The 23686-nt window shown below is 44.2% G+C and overlaps 1 protein-coding gene across 5 annotated transcripts in view; it reads right to left on the reverse strand.

Moving 5' to 3' along the window:
- LOC147030659 (semaphorin-4D-like) overlaps positions 1-23686 on the reverse strand; it is a 105345-nt gene that overhangs the window by 71503 nt on the left and 10156 nt on the right. For all 5 annotated transcript variants that reach the window (XR_015056464.1, XM_085874890.1, XM_085874891.1 and 2 more), the window contains 2 exons: positions 12186-12340; positions 12043-12102 (listed from right to left, as the gene is read on the reverse strand). Coding sequence is in view for 4 of the 5 variants with exons in the window: in XM_085874890.1 (XP_085731016.1) it covers positions 12043-12102; positions 12186-12340 (215 nt within the window). In the remaining variant the exon portion in view is untranslated. The remainder of the gene's footprint in view (positions 1-12042; positions 12103-12185; positions 12341-23686) is intronic.

Raw genomic sequence — 23686 nt, forward strand, 5'->3', positions numbered from 1 at the left:
TCCCCCAAAGCACCCAGACCCCCCCCACCAATCTCCACTCAGCTTGTTCGCAAACTCCTCAGCTATCCTCTCATCCTTGAGCTTGCCAACATCCAGCCGAGGCTGGGATGGTACCATTCTCCTGGATTTAAGGTGCAACTTCAGAGTTGTTACAACAAGCCGGTGATCAGCATTGAGGAACTGACCACTCCGGTAGACGCTGCAGTTCTGGATCATCCTCTAGCGACCATCAACGAGGACATGGTCAATCTCCTTTGCCACACCATCAGAGTTGGAATACCAAGTCCAGCGATGAGCTTGTGGGCGCTGAAACCATGAACCGGCCACCCTGAGTCGATGACTTCTTGCAAAGTCAAGGAACTTGGTACTATTCAGGTTCAGTTCCAGACCCATGGGGACCAACACGTCTCATAACCATCCCTATCAGTTCCAGTCGATGCATTGAAATCCCCCAAGACAAGAAGTGTATCTCGTCTGGAGCACTGATCAACCACACACTCGAGTGTGGCGTAGAATGTGTCCTTCACGGTGGGATCACTCGCCTCAGTCGGAGCAGTTACAGAGACCAGGGAAATGACACCTCAGGAGTGACGAATCCTTCGTCTCATAATACGCTCATTGACCGGTGTTACCTCATTTATCATTGGAGTCAGATTATTGGACACAGCTACAACAACTCCTTGGGTATGGCAACCATCAGAGCGACCAGACCAATAGTAGGTGTAACCACCCACCATTATCTCGCCGCAATCCGGTCTCCGAACCTCAAAGTGCTGCAATACCGATGTCCAAACGCTTGAGCTCAGATGATAACAGACAGGTGATCATCCTCTCTTTGGGATAAGACATTCCAGGCACCCACCCGAAGGGACCGCCTCAGGTTAACCCAAGGAGACCGCCATCTGGTAGACTACACCTCAGCACCACTCCGACACACTCTGGCGCAATCTGACCCGGGAAAGTTACCCCCCAGTTTTCCTCCTATCATCAAAAATTGGGGGTCCCAAAGGCTTTGTCCCAATCCCGTCATCCGGTGAGCTGCCCTGCGAAGGGAAGCTGCACAGGAGGTACTCCCACGGAGTGGGTTTTCAGATATCTTTGCGTTTTTGTGTTTTGCGGAATGAAGGGTTTTACGGTGGCCGGAGTGCAAATCCTGTCACCAACCTCCTAATGAGAAGTAACCCAACTGCAGGAGGATGTCCTCAGATGCAGATGGCACCAGATACGGATGGCCGTTGGCTCACAAGGAGCTCCTCCGCCCTTTGACAGGTTTTCTTTTTAATCCTGCTGGGTGTCCATATCCAAACACCCTCCTCACCCAAAAACCTGGTGGGGGAGATGGTTTAGTTGCCAACAACCTAACCATGGAACAGGTTATTGTAGGTTTACATGATACCTGTAGCAAGTCACAGATCTAATCTAGCCTGACCTGACATTACCCAAGTACGCTGAAGTCTCCAGAGGCCAAGGATATCTAACGTCTAACCCTAACTCTTACAGTGCTGCTTTTATCCTCACTCAACCACCCTCACCGCAATGTGTGGTTGCATATCACTGATCTTGGGATTTTGCAATGAAACACGATTTGCAGCTTCGCCCTCCCGACATCTCTTTGCTGACCCTTGCTCGCTGACCACCCATCACCCATGCTCATGTTTTACCTGTTCCCGAATATTATGGTCTTCTAACATTTGAGGACTCCTTTCTAAGATTACGAATCTCTCCTTCCAGGTTGCTGCTGCGACTCCAGACATTTTGTTTCAAACATTCCTCTCACAGGATGTCTCTGATTCTTCCACATCGCTCCCTGGCTGTTCTCTTTTCCATTGTGACAGTCTAGATCTCCACCCTGGTATCAGCATTGCTGCTGTTGTCAACAATTCCATCGCACATTGCCCATTTTTGGGGTAACTCAGTCCACCACCTGAGGACACCTCTGGCGGTGCATTCCTCGCCACAAACATCTCACATTTGTCAGCAAGATGTATCACCCATTCAACTCAACGTACCCTTCCATTTCTGTTAACATGAACCAACTAATGGCAACTCATCCCAATTCTCTATTCGTAATATATGGAAATTTTAAATTCAACTAGAACTGCCACTTTATAACTGCTGGCAGTGATGACCGGGTACCCAGTCCGTCCGCCTTTGACACAACGTGAGACTTAAATCATAGTCGCAATTTTCACATTGAAAGGATAAGCGGTGCCAGAGAAAACATTATTTAATAGTGATACAAACACAGGCCTGCTTTGAGACGGCGTGGAACAGACGAGTTACGAACCGGGCAGCACAAAGCATTCAATTTCATTATCACTGGCTTCCAGATTCAAATAATACTGGCTCCCAAACCGTGTGACCGATCAGGTTGAAATTTTAAACTTTTGTTTCGCATGTCGCCTGAATTATAAATTTGAAGTTTCACAGATATAGAGGCAGCGGTTCCAGAGTAAACATTAATTAATATTTATCCTTCAATCCAAGATGGTGGCCAAACCATGTGACTTGTGATGTCATAATTTGCACCACGTGTGCAAACACGATGGTGGATGATAACTGCAATTTTTCGCTTCTCCAGGTGAAGCAGTTCCAGAGAAAACATTATTTAATATTTTTCTTAAAACCAACATGGCTGCCAAACCCTGGGCCCGATCCCGTTGAAATTTCAAACCCTCATTCCGCATGAGTGGTCCACCATAAAGGTGATGTTTCACATTTATTGATGCAGTTGTTCCAGAGTAAACATTAATTAATATTTTTCCTTCAATCCACTATGGCTGCCAAACGTTGCGTCGTACCTCAAAAAGGGGTGAGAACTTTTTATTTGTCATGGAGAGGTGGTCATATTGGTGGAGTTTCGCCTGGATCTGTTCAGTCGTTTCAGAGAAAAAGACATTTAAAGATATTATTTTTCAATCCAAGATGGCTGACGAACCATGTGACTTGTGACATCACAAATTTAGATTCTGCTTCCAACTGGGTAGTGGAACACGTTTGTGAAGTTTCGTGTTAATCGGTAAAGGTGCGTTTTTCTATCCAAGATGGCCGCCAAACCATGTGACGTCTGACGTCATAATTTTTACCACGCGTACAGACACGATGGTAGATGATAATTGCAACGTTTCGATTCGTGAGGTTAAGCGGTTCCAAAGAAAACATTATTTAATATTTTTCTTAAATCCAACATGGCGACCAATCCGTGTGACTTATCAATTCGAAATTAACAAACTTATATCGCCTACGTGTCCCGAATATAGTTCTGAAATCTCTCCTTCATTGGACCAGCACTTCTGGAGAAGAAGATGTTTGAAGGTTTTAGGGTTTTTTCAATATGGCCGCCAAACCATGTGACCGATCAAGAAGAAATTAACAAACTTGAGAAAGGACCTCATGGGGAATATATGTGTGAAGTTTCGTCTTAATCTGTCTTGCCCTTCTGGAGAAGAAGATTTTTAAAATTTATTCATTTTCAATCCAAGATGGCTGCCGAACCTTGTGACCTATGCTATCATAAATTTAAATTCTGCTTTCCATCGTCGACCCGAACAAGTCTGTGAAGTTTCGTGTAAATCGGATAAGGTCTATTTTTCGATCCAAGATGGCCGCCAAACCATGTGACTTCTGAGGTAAATTTTTTTTACCATGTATGCAGACTTGAGGTGGGAAAGCACTTGCAAATTTTTGCTTCGATGGCTTATGAAATTCCAGAGAAAACATTATTTAATATTTTTCTTAAATCCAACATGGCGGCCAAACCATGTGACCTATCACTTCGAAATTAACAAACTCGCATCGCATACATGTCACGAATATAGTTCTCAAATCTCGCCTTCATTGGACCTGTGGTTCTGGAGAAGAAGATGTTTGAAGGTTTGAAGGTTTTTTCAAGATGGCCACCAAAGCATGTGACCTATCAACAAGAAATTAACAAACTTGAAAGAGGACCTAAAGGGAAATATATCTGTAAAGTTTCGCCTCAATCTGTCTAGCCCTTCTGGAGAAGAAGATTTTTTTTAAGAAAAACACTAAAAAACAAGATGGCGGCCAAATTACGTCATCGATGACGTCAAGAAAAACATTTTCGTCAGTGACTTGAGGAGTAGATTACGCTCAAAAATTTTCAGATTTTTCCCATACGGCGTTCTACTTGACAAATTTTCACCGGTATATCGCTTCACCTATGACGTCACGAAAAATCACTCGTGTTCCCCATAGGAAGCTTAGTAAAATGTATCAAACGAAAAAAATTTCTATTGCACGGTTTCCGAGATACAGATGTCCAAAGTTTATCGTTTTTCTCAAGATGGCGCCCGCACCACGTGACCAATGACGTCATAATTATAACTTGATTGTGCTATCAAAAAAGATACATACTATGGTGAAAATTTCGTGTCGATCGGACTTAGTGTTCCAGAGAAAATGATTTTTAAAGCGAAAAAGGGTGCAAAATGCCAGCGGAAAAAGAAAAAGAATAAATAAACAGAAGAAAAACAATAGGGTACCCTAATAATGCCACTTGGCTGGAAGTTGACACGAGCACAACAAGCAAATGCACTGTAGCTAAAGCTTAATGTTACCTTGCCAATCTGACCGAATCTGTGAATCAAATATTTTGATCAAGATCATTGCAGGAAGCACAAGTGGCATGTGGATTCATTTTCTCCACAACAGTTAACAGAAGCTATTTGGCTGCAATATACAGATATATATCTGTATATTTCCAGCAGTGTGTGTGTGTGTGTGTGTGTGTGTGTGTGTGTGTGTGTGTGTGTGTCTGTGACCGCTGTTTCTTGACAACCACTGGTCCGATCTAATTGAAACTTGCCAACTACATTGCTGGGGCCCTGTGGATGTGCCTTTTCAAGGTTTGATATTAATCGGACAAGTGCTTCCCAAGTTATGGCCATTTATTTACCAAACCAATGACAGGACACGTTGCTGCATAGGCGTGGCCGATGGGGAAGAGAACCTACGCCGCGTTCCCCATTACGGGTTACAACATACAGACTTCCGGATAATGATGACTTTGTGTATTCTAATAATTTCTCGATTAGTTATGCACATTTATAGATAAACACAATGCCCCAAGTTATGATCGTTTTCATACGAGACGGTGCATAAATTTCGGTAACATCAGAGTGAGCTGGTGTGCTCTGAACCAGGAAGCAATTTTTTTTTTTTTTGCACGTAGGTTTTTTTTTCTCTCTCTCTCTTCTCTTCTCTTTGTGTTTTTCCTTGTGATGACATTGCGAAAAGGCAAAATACGTTGGCGCTAATTGAATAATTGGCCATTAAAACTAAATTACGAATAATCATAACTGCGATATGCAAACTTCCGGAGAGTGAGGACTTAACTTCCGGACTTCCGGATAGTGACGAGTACTGTATTCTTTCTCGATTTATCGACTTACTGTATTCTTTCTTTCTCGATTTTCTTAAACAAAATGCCCCAATCCAGTTATCGTTTACGACAGCGAAGGAACAAAGCTGCGCGTCATGCACACACAATGGAATCTAATGAAGCACGAGCTGCTTGCTTGACATGCAACACGCGTGACAAGGCGTCGTGCAGCTGAAACGGATGAAGAACGAACTGCTCGTTTGGCAGACAACATTGAACGCGAGGCAAGGCGTCGTGCAGAAGAAACGGATGAAGAACGAGCTGCTCGCTTGGCAGACAACATTGAACGCGAGGCAAGGTGTCGTGCAGAAGAAACGGATGAAGAACGAGCTGCTCGCTTGGCAGACAACACTGAACGCGAGTACGGCCTGTGTGGTTGTTGTTTCTGGCACATGGTTTGAAAGTTTTTTGTTTTGTTTTGTTTGCACATACGGCCATGCACGTATGGGCATGCAGTAGTACTAACAAAAGGCAATGTGTGTCAGTGTGTGTGTGTCAGTATGTGTGCGTCTCCTCCATTACTCTAAAACTATAAACCAAGCAGCCTGAAACATGGGCGTCCGCAGAAAAAATGCAGGGGGGGGCAATCTTATCCTGAGATCGCCGTGTGAAGTGTGAAGACATCTTTTTGCTAAGATTACTGTAAATAACAGAACAAAATGTTAACAATTCTTCACATAGAAGACACACGATTGATCGAATGTCATGACATTTGGCGTGGAAGATAGTGTTTTTTCGTTCATTCCTTCTGTGTTGCGGCTATTTATTTTATTTCAGTAACAAAACTCATGCTAATTTTCTACGTTGGATTTTATACAAAATAATCAAACTAAATGCGCTTGATTTGATTGTTATAGAGTCTGGGGAAGACCAGTGTATTAAATTTGTATTGTTCTGTTAACCTCATTTTTCTTATTTTTCAGGAATGTGAATTGGATATCAGGAGGTTCTTCAAAAAACGTAAGTCTGATGACTGACAACAATCAAGACACCCCGGGTACATAGGAGACGCATGTTGAACCAGCAGAGCAGCGCAGAGGGGGACATCACGAGCAGTTACTCACAGCAACCAATCAGATGCCACCCCAAACACCACTTGCGAAAGTGGCCAATAACTTGCCTCATCATCTGGACATTGGATCATACGTCAAAACCACAGAACATTTGACCAATAATCGATGATATGACCTCCTGATGAACACATACGTCCCACCAACTGATTACAGCTATCAGAACGATCCACAGGGCTCCCGCTGTTTCCGCCACACGTGGATAAACCAATAGTCTCCATGGCTGGCCTACTCAAGTCACTTGAAAGGTGCTCTGTGCAAATACTGTGTGCTGTTCCCTCAACCAGTGCACCGAGGTCTAATGGGTGCGTTCATCGTGACTCCTTTTGTTAAATGTAAAGACTTCAATGAGTGTGCGAGGAAGCACATGCTTTCCTCCTGGCACAAAGGCGCACTGCAAGATGCCAACAATTTCCTCACCACCGTGCAAAGGCCAGAGTTGACCATCGTGAGCCAGATGGACCGAACAGTCAACAAAGCAGTCACTCAAAACCGAGAGAAACTGTTCCCCATACTATCCAGCATTCTGTTCTGCTGCAGCCATGACATTGCATTGAGGGGGAAGGAGAGTACATCGGGGAATCTCTGTGACCTAATGCGATTCAGGATGGAAGCAGGGGACACGGTCCTGAAGGATCACATGGAGGGCGCAAGCAAAAATGCGAGATACACATCAGCTTGTGTACAGAACGAGCTGATAGTTCTCTCCGAAGAAGTAGTAAGAGACAATATTGTGAAAGCTGCAAATGAATCAAATGGATTCTCTATCATTGCAGATGAAACTGCTGACATATCAGGCACCGAGCAACTGTCCATTGGAGTACGATTTGTAGCGCTGCAGGAACAACGGAATGACTCAGCCACCATACGTGAGGAATTCCTTGGATTCATTCCACTGGAGAGGGTGGACGCTGCAACAATCGCAGATACTATCATCGACCAAGCAAAAAAATTTGGTCTTGACCTCGACAAGCTCCACGGCCAAGGCTACGATGGATGCTCAACCATGGCAGGAAAAGACAATGGTGTACAGGCCCGTATCTGGAACACCTATCCCAAAGCTGTTTTCGTGCACTGCTCTTCACATCGACTGAATTTGGTGGTTCATGATCTGAATTCTGTCGCAGATGTGAGGAATACGACTGGAACTGTGAAATCTCTCATTAAATTCTTCCGTGACAGTCCCAAGCGCAGGAGACTGGTTCCAAATATACCTTTGTTGTGTGAAACCAGATAGAGCACAAAGTACAAAAGCATCCGCATCTTTTCAGAGAACTTTTGTGATATCTATGCACAACTGGAGCAACTGGAGGCAAACCAGCATGAGTCACAGAGTACGCGTCAGACGGCGTATCGGCTGAGGTGTGCTGCAGGAAGCACAGTGTTCCTCATCTGTCTGAAGATCATTGCGAAGTACTCAGCGATGTTGGAGCCAGTGACCCAACAGCTGCAGGGAGTCGACATGGACATGATGGGAGTCCGAGATCACATCGACCTGTTGATGAAGGCTTTCCGAGCTCACCGGGATGGTGCAGACCGTGTGTTCTCAGAAGATGTCATCCCTGAGGTGAAAACCTTGGCAGAAGAACTTGGCATAGACTCGACTATGCGTCGGCGATGCGCACGCCAGGTCCACCGGCCGAATGTAGGAGGCTCCATTGAGGAGTACTATCGCCGCACCATCTATGTCCCGTACATGGATTCCTTGATCCAGTCTCTGGAAAGTCGCTTTTGTGAAAGTAACACGCCATAATTTCACATTTTCGCACTACATCCGAGAGATATGCAGCAAACAGAAAGAGATGAATTCAAGCACATTGTTTCATCTGTCAAGGAAATGTATGGCATTGACAACCTTGTAGGAGAAGCTCTAGCGTGGTATGACATGCAGAAGCATAAGCCACTGGATGACAACTCTCTGGGTATGATCGAGCAGGTGAAGCAGACCACTCTGTTCCCTCCTGTGCGCAAGGCTATCCTCATCCATTGCACTGACTCTGCCTGCAACATCATGTACAGTGGAAAGGTCCTTCAGCACACTGCGCAGGGTGAAGACCTGGTTAAGATCAACGATGAGTGATAAACGTCTGTCCGCCCTCTGCATGCTAAGTGTCCACCGCGACAAAGTGAACAGCCAGAAGACCGAGCTAATGAACAGGGTCATTGACAATTTCGGAAGAGATCCCCGACGGCTCCAATTCCTGTTCCAAGAGTAGTAACCTGCTCTAACTGAATGAACTGTTCAGAAATGTTTATGTTATTTTATTCATTTTGTATTTTGCATGTAATTTTTTCAAATTTTTGATTTTCCAGGGGGGGGCATTTGTCCCCCCCCCTTGCCCCTGCCTGCCGACACCCATGGCCTGAAACTTGGCATGCATCTTATGAAAACTCCAAGGAAGTGCAAGAGAGAAAATTGGGTGTTTGGGTTAATTAAAACGCCCCTTGTGAAGATAATTAATGGCCTTATTTAATTATATTGTTATGAATTCTCACCGGCCGGCGTGCGGACAGCCGCTTTCAGCCGAATTGCGGCCGTACGCCCACCGGACGGACAATTCAGTCGCGAACTTCCGGAACAACTCCGAAAATCAGTCACGGGTGAGCTCCAAGCACACCACAACCTTGTCCGCAATCTTCCCGCGTGTTACAGGGTCCGATCACCAAATAATCGATTTACCTAATTATTCGCGTGGGTAGATTACCGAGAGATTGTACCTCTGCGAGGCCTGCTTGGATACGAGCCGCTTAAGCAGCTAGCTCCGTTTTTGGATAACCGAGCGGGGTATTATCGCGAGGCCTCGCTGGACCCGATTCTATTATCAGCTATTAAAAAGCCCTCTATTATTCCGAAATGCAATACGGCAGTTCAATGGAGGGAAAATGACGCGACGAACAGGCCAACATTTTCAGAAGCACATTTCTTTTCAAACAACACATAAGCACGTAAGCAGTCATGCAATGAATAGGGGAAGCACGCATGCAATTATGCAGCCAAACACAATGCAAAGGAAAGAGCCAACACCGTCTATCTATTATGTACAGTCACATATACAGTTTTACTTGACGGACTCAGTGCCACAACTTTCATACAAAGAAAAGCAAGGAAAAACCCCCTCAAAGACGAGGGGGTAGACTGGACCTCTCGGGGTCTTTATAAACCTGGAGCTTTGAGGACCGAAGGATCTCCAGGAGGCCGCGCAGGTTATCTTCACCTCAGACTGTTCGGTGCTGGTGGGCGAGCTCTCTCTGGCTCCCTTCACGTCCCGAACACGAACACGCAGCTCCGCGCGGCACAGCAGGTTTGGCCGTGCTCGCGTCTCTTCCGCTTTCAGCTTCGCCACTGACTGCAGGCTTCAGGCTCCAGGCTCCAGGCTCCAGGCGCTCCGAACCCCGACAGACACTATACCGACTGACGCGCTTGGTATTCCGCTCGCCCTTATATAGGGCCTGAGAGAGGAGATTTGATCTCCGCACTTTCACCTCTGACCTCCACTGGCTCCGCCCCTCTCGCACTCTTGATCCGAATTCCGAGGCGAAGCTTGCACAGAGCGGACGTGCACGAAATCACCGACTTGCGCGGCAAGCAAACCCCCGCGTCTGCCTGCAGCAATGCCGTTTGATGGAGTGGAGACTTTTTTTTTGCTTTACACCGTTTTGCGTGTGCTTTCATTTCAAAATACTAGTACGTGCCCGTATGTGAGTGGCCATACGTGCTAAAAAAAAATAAAAAAACAACCACACAGGCCATTCCTTCGCTCTCCTAAACTACGACTGGATTGGGGCATTGTGTTTATCTATAAATGTGGATAAGAAATCGACAAATTATTAGAATACAGTAAGTCATCACTATCCGGAAGTCCATACGTTGTAGCCCGTAATGGGGAACGCGCTGGGTGCAAAACGCCAAGCAACATGTCCTGTCATTGGTAACTGAGGATCTCTTCCCCATCGGCCACGCCTACGCAGCAACGTGTCCTCTCATTGGTTGGTAAATAAATGGCCATAACTTGGGAACCACTTGTCCGATTAATATCAATGCTTGAAAAGGCACATCCTCAGGTCCCCAGCAATATACCTGGCAAGTTTCAATTAGATCGGACCAGTGGTTGTCGAGAAACAGCGGTGTCTCACACACACACACACACACACACACACACACACACACACACACACACACACACACACACACACACACACACACACACACACACACACACACACACACACACACACTGCTGGAATTATAGATAGATTAATGCAAATATACTACTAGTTACTGCAATATATTAATAGTCAGTTGTTTTCGCGTGGGTAGACCCCCCCTAATAGTCCCTGTGTCGGAAGAGGCGACCAAGGTTGTGTCAGGAAGGGCATCCGGTGTAAAACATGTGCCAAATCACTATGCGGATCATAACGGATGATCCGCTGTGGCGACCCCTAACGGGAGCAGCCGAAGGAAGAAGAAGAAGATTAATAGTCCGTTGTTTCTGCAAGTGAAGGGGTATGTCGACAGCCCACATGGACGTGGTAGAAATGGGTACAAATGAATCTCCATGGGGTGTGTGCGTGTGTGTGCGTGTGTGTGTGTGTGTGTGTGTGTGTGTGTGCGTGCGTGCGTGCGTGCGTGCGTGTGTGTGTGTGTGTGTGTGTGTGCGCGTGCCTGTTCTTGGCTACATGTATGCGGTGCGCGAGTTTCGCGGCGCGCGATCTGAACTCGAACTTGGGCCTGTGGCCCGTGGTGCTGTGGAGGAGGTGACGCCACCGTCTCGCGAACCATGTACTTGTGCAGCGCCAAAGCCACGCAGGACGTGTCACCGTGCAGTACAGGTGTGGGGAAATCCGTGCATGTGTGTGAGTGAAAGGTTGAGTAAATTGCCGGTGTGCGTGCATGTTTAGTATAGAACTCGAGAAGGTTTGAGGAATGCGTGCGGGGGATCGTGCGGAGGAAAGTTTGGGGGGAACTGCATGCAGGCAAGCCTTTACTAAATAGCATTAGTTTTGATTGTTAAATGTTCCCGCCTGGTTTTATCTAGAATACGGTGATTAGAAGGAAAATGCTGCTGTTTGAACGCGTTTTATTGCCCCGGTAATGCCTTGGTATGCTGCCTTCCCATTCCCTCCCCTCCCGTCACCTTCCCACTCCCTCCCCTCCCGTCGTCTTCCCACTCCCTCCCCTCCCGTCGCCTTCCCACTCGCTCCCCCCCCCTTTCCCACTCCCTACCCCCCTCACGTCGCCTTCCCATTCCTTAACTCCCCACACCCGTCGCCTTCCCTCCCCCCTCACGTCACCTTCCCACTCCCTACCCCCTCCCTCACGTTGCCTTCCCACTCCCTACCCCCTCACGTCGCCTTCCCATTCCCTACCCCCCTCACATCGCCTTCCCATTCCCTACCCCCCCCCCCCGTGCTGCCTTCAGTGTTGTTGTGATTACCCAGAGCCCTACAATATCTTCCACATGACCTGGTTTAAAAGATGTTTCCTTTTATTTTCACATCAACTTGAAATTCACAAAATTGTAACAACAAATATTGATTTCTGACACATCCTTGTTGGCAAAATCTCACCTTGCTTTGGCTCTTCAGTTCACAAAGTTGCTTTTCCTTTGCTGTTGAGGACCAATTCACCTGAAAATGCAACAGAGTTTTATTCCTCGCATTACATGTGTATAGTATCACCTTCAAACATTCTCACCACCTGTTGGCCTCACCTTCCCCAACTCCTGCGTGACGTTTGATGCATTAAGGGCGAATACAATCTCACGAGCTCCCAAATAAAGCCTGTCACTCTCTTCAAGCAACAGCAAACTCGAGCAGTTAACGGTGTCGTTCCTTGTGAAGAACAGCACCCCGGCAGCCTGCAAGTCTTCATATTGAACGTGCAAACCGGGAGGGAAACAAACAGCAGGTGCGCAAAACGAGCGATGAATAAACTCATTCCAAAACTAGAACCGCAGTCGATACGGCACATCCCTCCACCTGGCTGAACAGTTCACGTTCTGTATCCCACCGGTAGGCTGGGTCTGCATCCGGACCTGAACCACAATCTCATCGGCTTGGTCTTGTTACCTGGCCAACTCATCCAGCAAGTGTTGTCAGAATCCGTTCATGAAATATCATGCTATACCTGTACATCGTTTATGGCCCTCTCTCTCTCAATGGTGAAGAATCACTTAGATAAAAAATTTTAATCTCGTGTCTGGATCTTCACCAACATCGAACCAAATTGGTTTTTGTCGCCCATCCAACCGATCCACCAAGTTTCGTCCGAATCTGTGAATAGCCTATCGAGATATCCCGTTGTACAATGGTAACGATGCTGGTCAAGCTTCATCGAGTGAAGGTAGAAGGATTGAAGATTTGGATTCTAAGCTTCTGAAAACTAAGCTCGTTCCCGAAAAGTGACTACACCGCTATCAGATTGTCAATGAAAAACTCCGCTGGCGCTTACTGATGACTTTCAGAAAGAAGATAACACACCTGTGCCCTTATGGATCTCGTGTAACAAGTCCAATACCGATGTGGTGATGGACTTTTAAAATGAAGGACAACTTTGGATGGGTACGAGAACTCTGCCTACAAACATGGAAGAACTCCTCGGAATGGTTATCTCCACTACCAAAGGTGGAAGGAGGTTATGTCAAAAAGTTGTGGACGGATTCACATGAAACTTGGTGGACACGTCGGGTGTGTGACAACGAAGAAAGGATTCGATTTTGGTGAAGATCCGAATCCTGATCTGGATACGAGAATTATTTAATTTTTTAAGTGATTCTATACCATTGAGCGATTGGGCCAAAAACGATATAGTACTGGATAGCGTGATATTTCAAAAATGTATCGGGCCCGATATGTTCTCATGGATCAGGTATTACCTGGAGTGCCCTTCTAGTTCAAATTGTTTTCAAATAAAAGTGGAAGCCATTCTCAATATTTTGAGAAAAACAAACCAAATTCAATTAAGCCGGTAGTCTCACCCAAGCTCTCCCTCTTCTTAAGCCCCACTTGTTCACATCCACACCTTGTGATTGTATTACACCATTCTTCGGAACAGATGACTTCATTGAAAACATGTTCCAGTTTGAAGCCGTCCGCTCTGCATCCCGAGCAGACGAAAAGCATGTGTTCTCACGAAAACAACTGCTACATTGTGTCCAACCTCAATTTTTTTATTTTTTTTTTCCAACTTCAACCCTTTGCGGACAATGACAGAAGGATATCGTCACAAACACATGGTAAGCTGTAATCTCGCAAATTAGAAACAGTCTGTGTTCTTGACCTTCGGGAGTGAAGCGTTATTTGATGCGGTGAGGCTTCATTTTCCCCAAGGCAAGGTCATCGTTGCCACAACAGCCGAGGGATATTTTCAACACTCATTTGAGAAAAGGGAGTCCTGTTCGGTCCTTGTAGCCAACTGTATCAGATGATACGAGCTCCGTGGGAAAGGTAATGAATTACCTCCGCCACAGAGGGTGGACCAATGTTATGTTTTCACCCGTTTGTCTGTCTGTCTGTGTGTCTGCCTGTAAGTACGATATCTCAAAAATTTGTGGACGAATTCAGATGAAACTTGGTGGATGAATTGATTAGGTGACCAGAACAAGCCAATTAGATTTTGATTCAGGTCTGGATGCCGTTCCGGCCGAGCGATGGGATACAAAACAAACTGTTCAGCCTGGTGGGGGGATGCGCTCATCGAGTGATGTTGTCGTTCCAGCCTGCATTGCATATGCTCACGAGACATATGGTACGATCAATTATTATTAAACAATGTTGATGATATTCCCATAATATTAAATTATTATTATTATTATTATTATTATTATTATTATCATCGTGGAGCACAAACTCAGTGGTAATATGGTTTTGTCTCTTGCATTTCCCGAGTAAATAGGATTCAAAAACTAACTGCAAACCTGACGCCTGTGAAAGATTAGTGTTGTATTAATCCCATGGTGTCTCACAATAGTAGACTTGTGGGCCACACCATGGCCCAACTTTAACACCACATGATTTGAGCACAAACTTGTCCGATTTTTTTTTTTTAAATGATCAAACCTTCTTGGCCTACAATTGTGCTGACACGTCAGATCTCCGAACACAAGGAAGAGCAAACTTATGATTTTCTGGATGTGTACTCCAAAAATAAAAACGTCATACATCCCGAAATGAAAAAGGTAGTATGCGCTTTATCAAGGTGTCTTATCATACATAACCCCTAGAGCAGTGTTTCTCAACGTTTTTTTGTCCCACGCCCAACTTTGATTTTCAAAAAAACCCGTACGCCCCACCATGATTGGAGACATTACAGTATATTGGATTCGCTATATATGCTAGATATCCCTTATTGTCGGCTTTTCCGTCTGTGTGTGTGTGTGTGTGTGTGTGTCTGCAACGCGAGGCTCCACAGCACGAACCACCAAACCGATTTCGATGAAACTTTGCTAACAAGTGGAATATATACTGGGAATGTGCGCGTTTGAATTTCGTTGCCTAGCAACCACCCGTTGCTGTGCAGCGGCCAAAAAACCGCGTACAGTATTTTCAATACTTGTCCTTCAGTTTTGAATGTACAGAAACGAGACTTCGGAATTAAACACTTCGAGATAATTAGAAAATTTTACTTGAGCCGATTTTTGATTGAGGTTTTATTTTTCAAATTGTAGTCCTTCAAAAATCGGGTGTCTATTTACCGTCATTTAAGGTGTGTATACAATGTTTGTAAGGAACTACACCGTCATTCCACCTTCGATCTCCTCGATCCAAACGTTATTGACCAAAGTGAAAAAAGATCCAAAATAAATGGAATCACCGGCATTTCTGTCTTTGTGGATTTCTAATAATATGTTTATTTATTTTCCGTAACCGATTCCACGACCCACACACCACCTTCAATTATTTATTTATTTTCCGTAAACAATTCCACGACCCACACACCACCTCCAATTATGTATTTATTCACTGAAAACGATTCCACGACCCACACTCCGCCTCCAATTATTTATTTATTAACTGAAAACGATTCCACGATCCACACACCACCTTCAATTATTTATTTATTTACCAAAAACGATTCCACGACCCACACACCACCTTCAATTATTTATTTATTTACCGAAAACAATTCCACGATCCACACACCACCTTCAATTATTTATTTATTAACCGAAAACAATTCCACCAACCACACACCACCTCCAATTATTTATTTATTTACTGAAAACAATTCCACGACCCACACACCACCTCCAATTATTAATTTATTTATGTACTGAAAAAGATTCCACCATCCACACACCACCTTCAATTATGTATTTATTCACTGAAGACGATTCCACGACACACACTCCGCCTCCAATTATTTATTTATTTACCGAAACCGATTCCACGACCCACACACCACCTTCAATTATTTATTTATTTTCTGTAAACAATTCCACGACCCACACACCACCTCCAATTATGTATTTATTCACTGAAAACGATTCCACGACCCACACTCCGCCTCCAATTATTTATTTATTAACTGAAAACGATTCCACGACCCACACACCACCTTCAATTATATATTTATTTACCGAAAACGATTCCACGACCCACACACCACCTTCAATAATTTATTTATTTACCGAAAACAATTCCACGATCCACACACCACCTTCAATTCTTTATTTATTTACCGAAAACGATTCCAGCAACCACACACCACCTCCAATTATTTATTTATTTACTGAAAACGATTCCACGACCCACACTCCACCTCCAATTATTTATTTATTTACCGAAAACGATTCCACGATCCACACACCACCTTCAATTATTTATTTATTCACTAAAAACAATTCCAGGACCCACACTCCGCCTCCAATTATTTATTTATTTTCCGTAAACAATTCCACGACCCACACACCACCTCCAATTATGTATTTATTCACTGAAAACGATTCCACGACCCACACTCCACCTCCAATTATTTATTTATTAACTGAAAACGATTCCACGATCCACACACCACCTTCAATTATTTATTTATTCACTAAAAACAATTCCAGGACCCACACTCCAGCTCCAATTATTTATTTATTTTCCGTAAACAATTCCACGACCCACACACCACCTCCAATTATGTATTTATTCACTGAAAACGATTCCACAACCCACACTCCGCCTCCAATTATTTATTTATTAACTGAAAACGATTCCACGATCCACACACCACCTTCAATTATTTATTTATTTACCGAAAACGATTCCACGACCCACACACCACCTTCAATTATTTATTTATTTACCGAAAACAATTCCACGATCCACACACCACCTTCAATTCTTTATTTATTTACCGAAAACGATTCCATCAACCACACACCACCTCCAATTATTTATTTATTCACTGAAAACGATTCCACGACCCACACTCCATCTCCAATTATTTATTTATTTACCGAAAACGATTCCACGATCCACACACCACCTTCAATTATGTATTTATTCACTGAAAACGATTCCACGACCCACACTCCGCCTCCAATTATTTATTTATTTATTTACCGAAAACAATTCCACGATCCACACACCACCTTCAATTCTTTATTTATTTACCGAAAACGATTCCACCAACCACACACCACCTCCAATTATTTATTTATTTACTGAAAACGATTCCACGACCCCCACTCCACCTCCAATTATTTATTTATTTATTTACCGAAAATGATTCCACGATCCACACACCACCTTCAATTATTTATTTATTTACCGAAAACGATTCCACCAACCACACACCACCTCCAATTATTTATTTATTAACCGAAAACAATTCCACGACGCACACACCACCTCCAATTATTTATTTATTTTCCGAAAACAATTCCACGACCCACACACCACCTCCAATTATTTATTTATTTATGTACTGAAAAAGATTCCACCACCCACACACCACCTCCAATTATTTATTTATTTAGCGTAAACGATTCCCCACCCACACACCACCTCCAATTATTCTCTTATTTACCGAAAACGATTCCACGACCCACACTCCGCCTCCAATTATTTATTTATTTCCCGAAAACGATTCCCCACCCACACACCACCTCCAATTATTTATTTATTTTCCGAAAAGGATTCCCCACCCACACTCCGCCTTCAATTATTTATTTATTTACCGAAAACGATTCCACGACCCACACTCCGCCTCCTATTATTTATTTATTTTCCGTAAATGATTCCCCAACCACACACCACCTCCAATTATTTATTTATTTACCGAAAACAATTCCACGACCCACACACGACCTCCAATTATTTATTTATTTCCCGAAAACAATTCCACGATCCACACACCACCTCCAATTATTTATTTATTTCCCGAAAACGATTCCATGGCCCACACACCACCTCCAATTATTTATTTATTTCCCGAAAACGATTCCACGACCCACACTCCGCCTCCAATTATTTATTTATTTTCCGTAAACGATTCCACGATCCACACACCACCTTAAATTATTTATTTACCGAAAACGATTCCACGACCCACACACCACCTCCAATTATTTATTATTTAAAGTGGGAGTGGCGTAGGAAAGTGGGCGTGGCTTATGAAAAATATTGTGTGGCTCGGAAGGTGTGGTCAAACAAGAGCATTGAGAGAAGTTTATCGGGTTTTCTGTGTGTGTGTGTGTGTGTGTGTGTGTGTGTGTGTGTGTGTGTGTGTGTGTGTGTGTGTGTGTGTGTGTGTGTGTGTGTGTGTGTGTGTGTGTGCGTGCGTGCGTATGTCTGCAATGCGGGGCTCCACAGCACAAACCAGCAAACCGATTATTTTTCAAATGGTAGTCCTTCAAAAATAGGGTGTCTATTTACCGTCATTTTTTTTTATGAGGAGTGCCAGTTGGCAAAATACGCAATAGGAAAAATCTTGCCAGGCAGAGGAACAATTGTATGTGAACCAATACGTCTTGGCAATGAATCTTCATCGGTGGATCGGTCAGAATGAAAAGCATCGTATCCAGCGCTTCGATCCTAACGAATCCCTCGTCGCCTCCAGGCTTGTACTACATATGTATTCAAAAGGCTTTATTAAAACTTCATTGCCAATTTTGTTCAATTGCTACTCACTTCAATGGGAGCCCTGCCCTTAACGCTGGCTGCAGATTTGTTTGATTTGAGGAACCAATTTTGTCAGTTTCAGCCTTAAATCACCACGTTTCATGATTTCCAGTCGATTTCTCTTAAAGTCTGTTCCCACTATCACGATGTTAGGCACGATTGAAATCGTGGTCTTCATTGTGGACTAATCGTGGTGATCCCATCAGATCTTATCAGATCTTGAGGTCAGTCGTGGCAATCGTGTTAATCGTAGAAAATGTTTGAACGGTTCAAAATTTTTATACGATCAACACGATCAATTGTCAATCGGGATCATCGTATCAGATCATATTGCATCGTAACAAAGCGCGACAGATCGCATCTAATCGTGCTTCCAAATCGTGGTGATCGGGATCGATCTTAGACAAGACAAACACCATGCTCTGTTGAGATGTGTTCTCAACTCTGTAAAAGTTCAAGAAACAATAAAGTCCATGGTCAGTCAGGCTGTATACGAGGTGTGTTCAAAAAGTATCCAACCTTAATTTTTCGTGCGTAAACAAATGAAGCTAGGGAGGCGTAGTTTGGTGCACGTATGTAGGCGATCCTAATCAGTATGCCTGAATATTTTCCCGCCTGCAGAAGCTCTCAGTCGCCGACAGATCGCCGATGAGTGAGGAAGTGTAAGTGAGCGCCGTTGGATTTTCGTTTTTGACAAAATGATGGAAAAACTTGAACAACGCTACTGCATCAAATTTTGTGTAAAGCTTGGCGATTCCCAAGTGGAGACTATCCGCAAGATTCAACAGGCCTTCGGGAACGAAGCAATGGGCACCACACAGATAAAAGAGTGGTACAACCGCTTCAAAGATGGTCGCACATCAGTGGAAAGTGAAGCACGTTCTGGGAGGCCCTCATCATCCCGAAATGAGATCGTCATTGACCAAGTGAGGACCCTGCTGATGCAGGATTGTCGAATCACGATCAGAGAACTTGCAGATGAAGCGGGCGTCAGCATTGGATCCGTTCATTCCATTGTGACTGAGGATTTGGGCTTAAGGAGAATCTCAGCAAAGTTCGTGCCAAAGCTGCTAACGATCGAGCAGAAGCAACTCCGTTTGGAGATCGCACAGGACATGCTGGAGACTGTGAACAGCGATCCCAACTTCTTCAACACAGAGATCACTGTGGTCTCATCGCCAGTGATCAGTCATTTTGTCAAAAACGAAAATCGGACGGTGCTCACTTACACTTCCTCACTCATCGGCGGTCTGTCGGCGACTGACAGCTTCTGCAGGCGGGAAAATATTCACGCATACGAATTAGGATTGCCTACATACGTGCACCAAACCACGCCTCCCTAACTTCATTTGTTTACGCACAAAAAATTAAGGTTGGATACTTTTTGAACACACCTCGTATATACCCGTCCGGGTCCAGTCGTAGCTCAAATCGTGATCACCCTCGATCATGATTGTGAAAGACATCACGACCACAATCGTATCCTATCATAACGGAGCGCATCAGTTCTTGATGAACGTATCGGAACGTATCTGCACGTACCAGATTGTCCCAATTCGGGGAACCCGATCGTGATGATCGTGTCAGATCGACACCCAATCGTAGACTCAATCAAAACAATCCTATCGGAACGTATGTGATCGTATATGAACGGAAGATCAGACTGTGACAGATCGTGACACCTGAAATTGACAAATCGAGAACAGATCGCATCCGAGCGCAACAAATCGTATCAGAACGTATCGACTCGCATCACCTCGTATCCAAACCTGAAATTTCAGAGAAATTCCATGATCAGCTACGAATGGCCAATCGTGGCGTTCGTAACGGATCGCATGACAGTGGGAACCTCGTGTTAGCTTGCAGCAAATCGGTAACAACACTAAATCCACATTCGACTAAATAAGATGATGGAAAATTTATCAAAACTTCCCTTGCCAAAGTAGTCGAGTTTGGGTATTTCTTTTCGCTCTCCCCAGACAGCCACATCATGGTTCCTTTGATGTTGAAAAGAGTTTTCACAGACTCATCTTGTTGCAACTCACATAACTCCGCTTGGTATTGCTCTGTACTTCAGATAAATCCACCAGAAATGGCTGAGTCAACCAAGAAGGGAACTCGTAGCAAAGCTATGAAAGCGATCATATATTGATTCATTAATTCTGAATCCTCATGCCCCCCCAAAATATTGCCACGCCCCACCGGTGGGGCGTGTGCCCCACCTTGAGAAACACTGCCCTCGTGTCTGGCAAGATGGCCTTGAGGTATGCACATGCCTCCGAGCCTAGGTACGAATCCCAACTCAGCTACAAACTATTGTCCTGGTGTTTTGCAAGCATGGCAAGGCATCGATGTGTGTGCTGTCCCTCGGATGGACGTTAAACTGGGCATCCTGTCTGCTGACATTAGTCGGTGGATGTTAAAGATCCCACGGTGTCATTTTGAAGAGTATGCGAGTTATTGCTGATACCCTGAATAAATTCCAAATTCCAGCTTATAACCTCCAGGGGGCATTGCATCAGTGGCACAGCCCTGCTCTCATCAATGATGCAACCGGCAGCTACATACTACAAAGGAAATGAAATGAATACAACACTTTGGAAAGATTCTGCAACTTTGATGCAACACGATAATGATGACGCTTACATATACTTATACTAGCGCGAGAACACACCTTGCCGTACTCCCGTCTCTCACTGATTGGTTTGAGGAGAACAAAGTTCAAAACAAAAATGCGGTTGCCAGCTCCGAGCCCCAACTTTAACATAATGGAAGCACACTGGCTTATCTTGGAATGCCGCCTGAGGATTGGAGGCAAGGAGCACAATCCACGACCCAACTTGCATTAGCTCTCAAAGAGAAATATTATGCCTGATATCTAACAAAACTCGGTGCAAAGTATTAGCAACAGAGACAAGACATGAAGAAGGAAATAAAAAGTGATGATAGCACTGCATTGTTTTTGGATTTGTTTGTTTTTTACCATCTGAATACTTTTAATGATGTCGCGTTTGAAGGCCGCTTTTGAGCAATAGGCAAATGTTAACAGAAACCTTACAGTTAAATGAAGCCGTCAGTCTGACAAGTCATCAAACTGACATTAATTTTAATAAAGGTCTGCAAACAAGTTGATTAACATTGGTGGCTTTCAGTACTCAGCCGCATGTATCGTTTTTGTATTGGTTCACGAAAAAAAATAAGTGATCACTATATTCGTTGTTGTTGTGTGTCTGTCTGTCTGTCTGTCTGTCTGTCTGTCTGTCTGTCTGTCTGTCTGTCTGTCTGTCTGTCTGTCTGTCTGTCTGTCTGTCTGTCTGTGTCCCGAGCATAGCTCTGTGGGTTTTGATCCGATCCTGATGAAATTTTGGTGGGAGGTTTATATCATGATCTAGTTGTGTTTTCCTGAGAATGGGTGTGGTGCGCCCATTATGGGCAGAGCCACGCCCAAAAAACATGTGTTTTTAGGGGGTAGCCGATTTCAATTTGCATCTTCTCCGAGGGGGTTTGTCAAATCTGACAGGGGGTTTCAGTATTTGGTTAGCCCAATGGCACCTGCATAGCCCCAAGGAGCTGGATTTTTCATTTTCGTCCCAAGGTCAAGGTCACAAGGTCACGAACTTTGAAAATTGCGATTTTGACATAAAAATCCATCTTCTCCGAGGGGCTTGTCGAATCTGGCAATGGTTTTGGTATTTGGTTAGCCCAATGGCACCTGCATAACCCCATGGAGCTCGATTTTTCATTTTCGTCTCAAGGTCAAGGTCACAAGGTCACAAACTTAGAAAATTGTGATTTTGACATTTAAAAAATCCATCTTCTCCAGGGGGGTTTGTCGAATCTGGCAGTGGTTTCAGTATTTGGTTAGCCCAATGGCACCTGCATAGCCCCACGGAGCTCGATTTTTCATTTTCGTCCCAAGGTCAAGGTCACAAGGTCACGAACTTAGAAAATTGCGATTTTGACATAAAAATCCATCTTCTCCGAGGGGTTTGTCGAATCTGGCAGAGGTTTTGGTATTTGGTTAGCCCAATGGCACCTGCATAGCCCCACAGAGCTCGATTTTACATTTTCGTCCCAAGGTCAAGGTCACAAGGTCACGAACTTAGAAAATTGCGATTTTGACATAAAAATCCATCTTCTCCGAGAGGTTTGTCGAATCTGGCAGTGGTTTCAGTATTTGGTTAGCCCAATGGCACCTGCATAGCCCCACGGAGCTCGATTTTTCATTTTCGTCCCAAGGCCAAGGTCACAAGGTCACGAACTTAGAAAATTGCGATTTTGACAAAAATCCATCTTCTCTGAGGGGTTTGTCGAATCTGGCAGGGGTTTCGGTATTTGGTTAGCCCAATGGCACCTGCATAGCATCATGTAGCTTAATTTTTCATTTTCGTCCCAAGGTCAAGGTCACAAGGTCACAAACTTAGAAAATTTCGAATTTTGACATAAAAATCATACGACCGCCCAAACTTTGAGAGCAAGGATGACAATATTTTTTATGCATAATCTTGAGGTCATTCCCCACCTAAAGTCTTGAAACCATTTTTCTCTATCTCGAACACCTTGCCCGTGGCGCCCCCTTCAACTTTGTTTTTACGCTGATTTCATCAAAGTATGGATAATCTGATGAGTGCGAAATGCCATATAGCCTATATGACGTTATATTGTTCCTGGAATGTTCCAGAGGAAGTTTTGCACCAAAGGTCATAATCCTTGACCTTTGACCTTTAAAGTTCACAAAGGTCAAATTTTCAAAGTTGTGGGAATCGAACCGGGTTTTCGACCTTCTTCGACGAACTAGCTCCAATAAGCTATAGCACGTATCCTGTTTCCTTATTTTAATGTCCACAACATTGTTTTGGGACCTTTAAAGGTTATGCAAAGGTCACATTTTTAAAGTTGTTGAACGAAACCGGATTTTCGACATTTTGCAGCTAATAACCTGTCACTCGTACCACATCATGTTGATCATTTTTATAACTTGGTCAAACATTATCACATTGTCTCATCCTTGACTTCTGAAACAATCTACATCGTCAAATACCGCTCGTGAACCATCGTCGTCTTCAGACTTGTCAAAGGTTAAAGTCCATACATTCGATGA

The sequence above is a fragment of the Eptatretus burgeri genome, chromosome 3 (genome assembly GCF_056783735.1).
Source record: "Eptatretus burgeri isolate ZD-2024b chromosome 3, Ebu_testis_v1, whole genome shotgun sequence".
NCBI classification, from domain to species: Eukaryota; Metazoa; Chordata; class Myxini; order Myxiniformes; family Myxinidae; genus Eptatretus; species Eptatretus burgeri.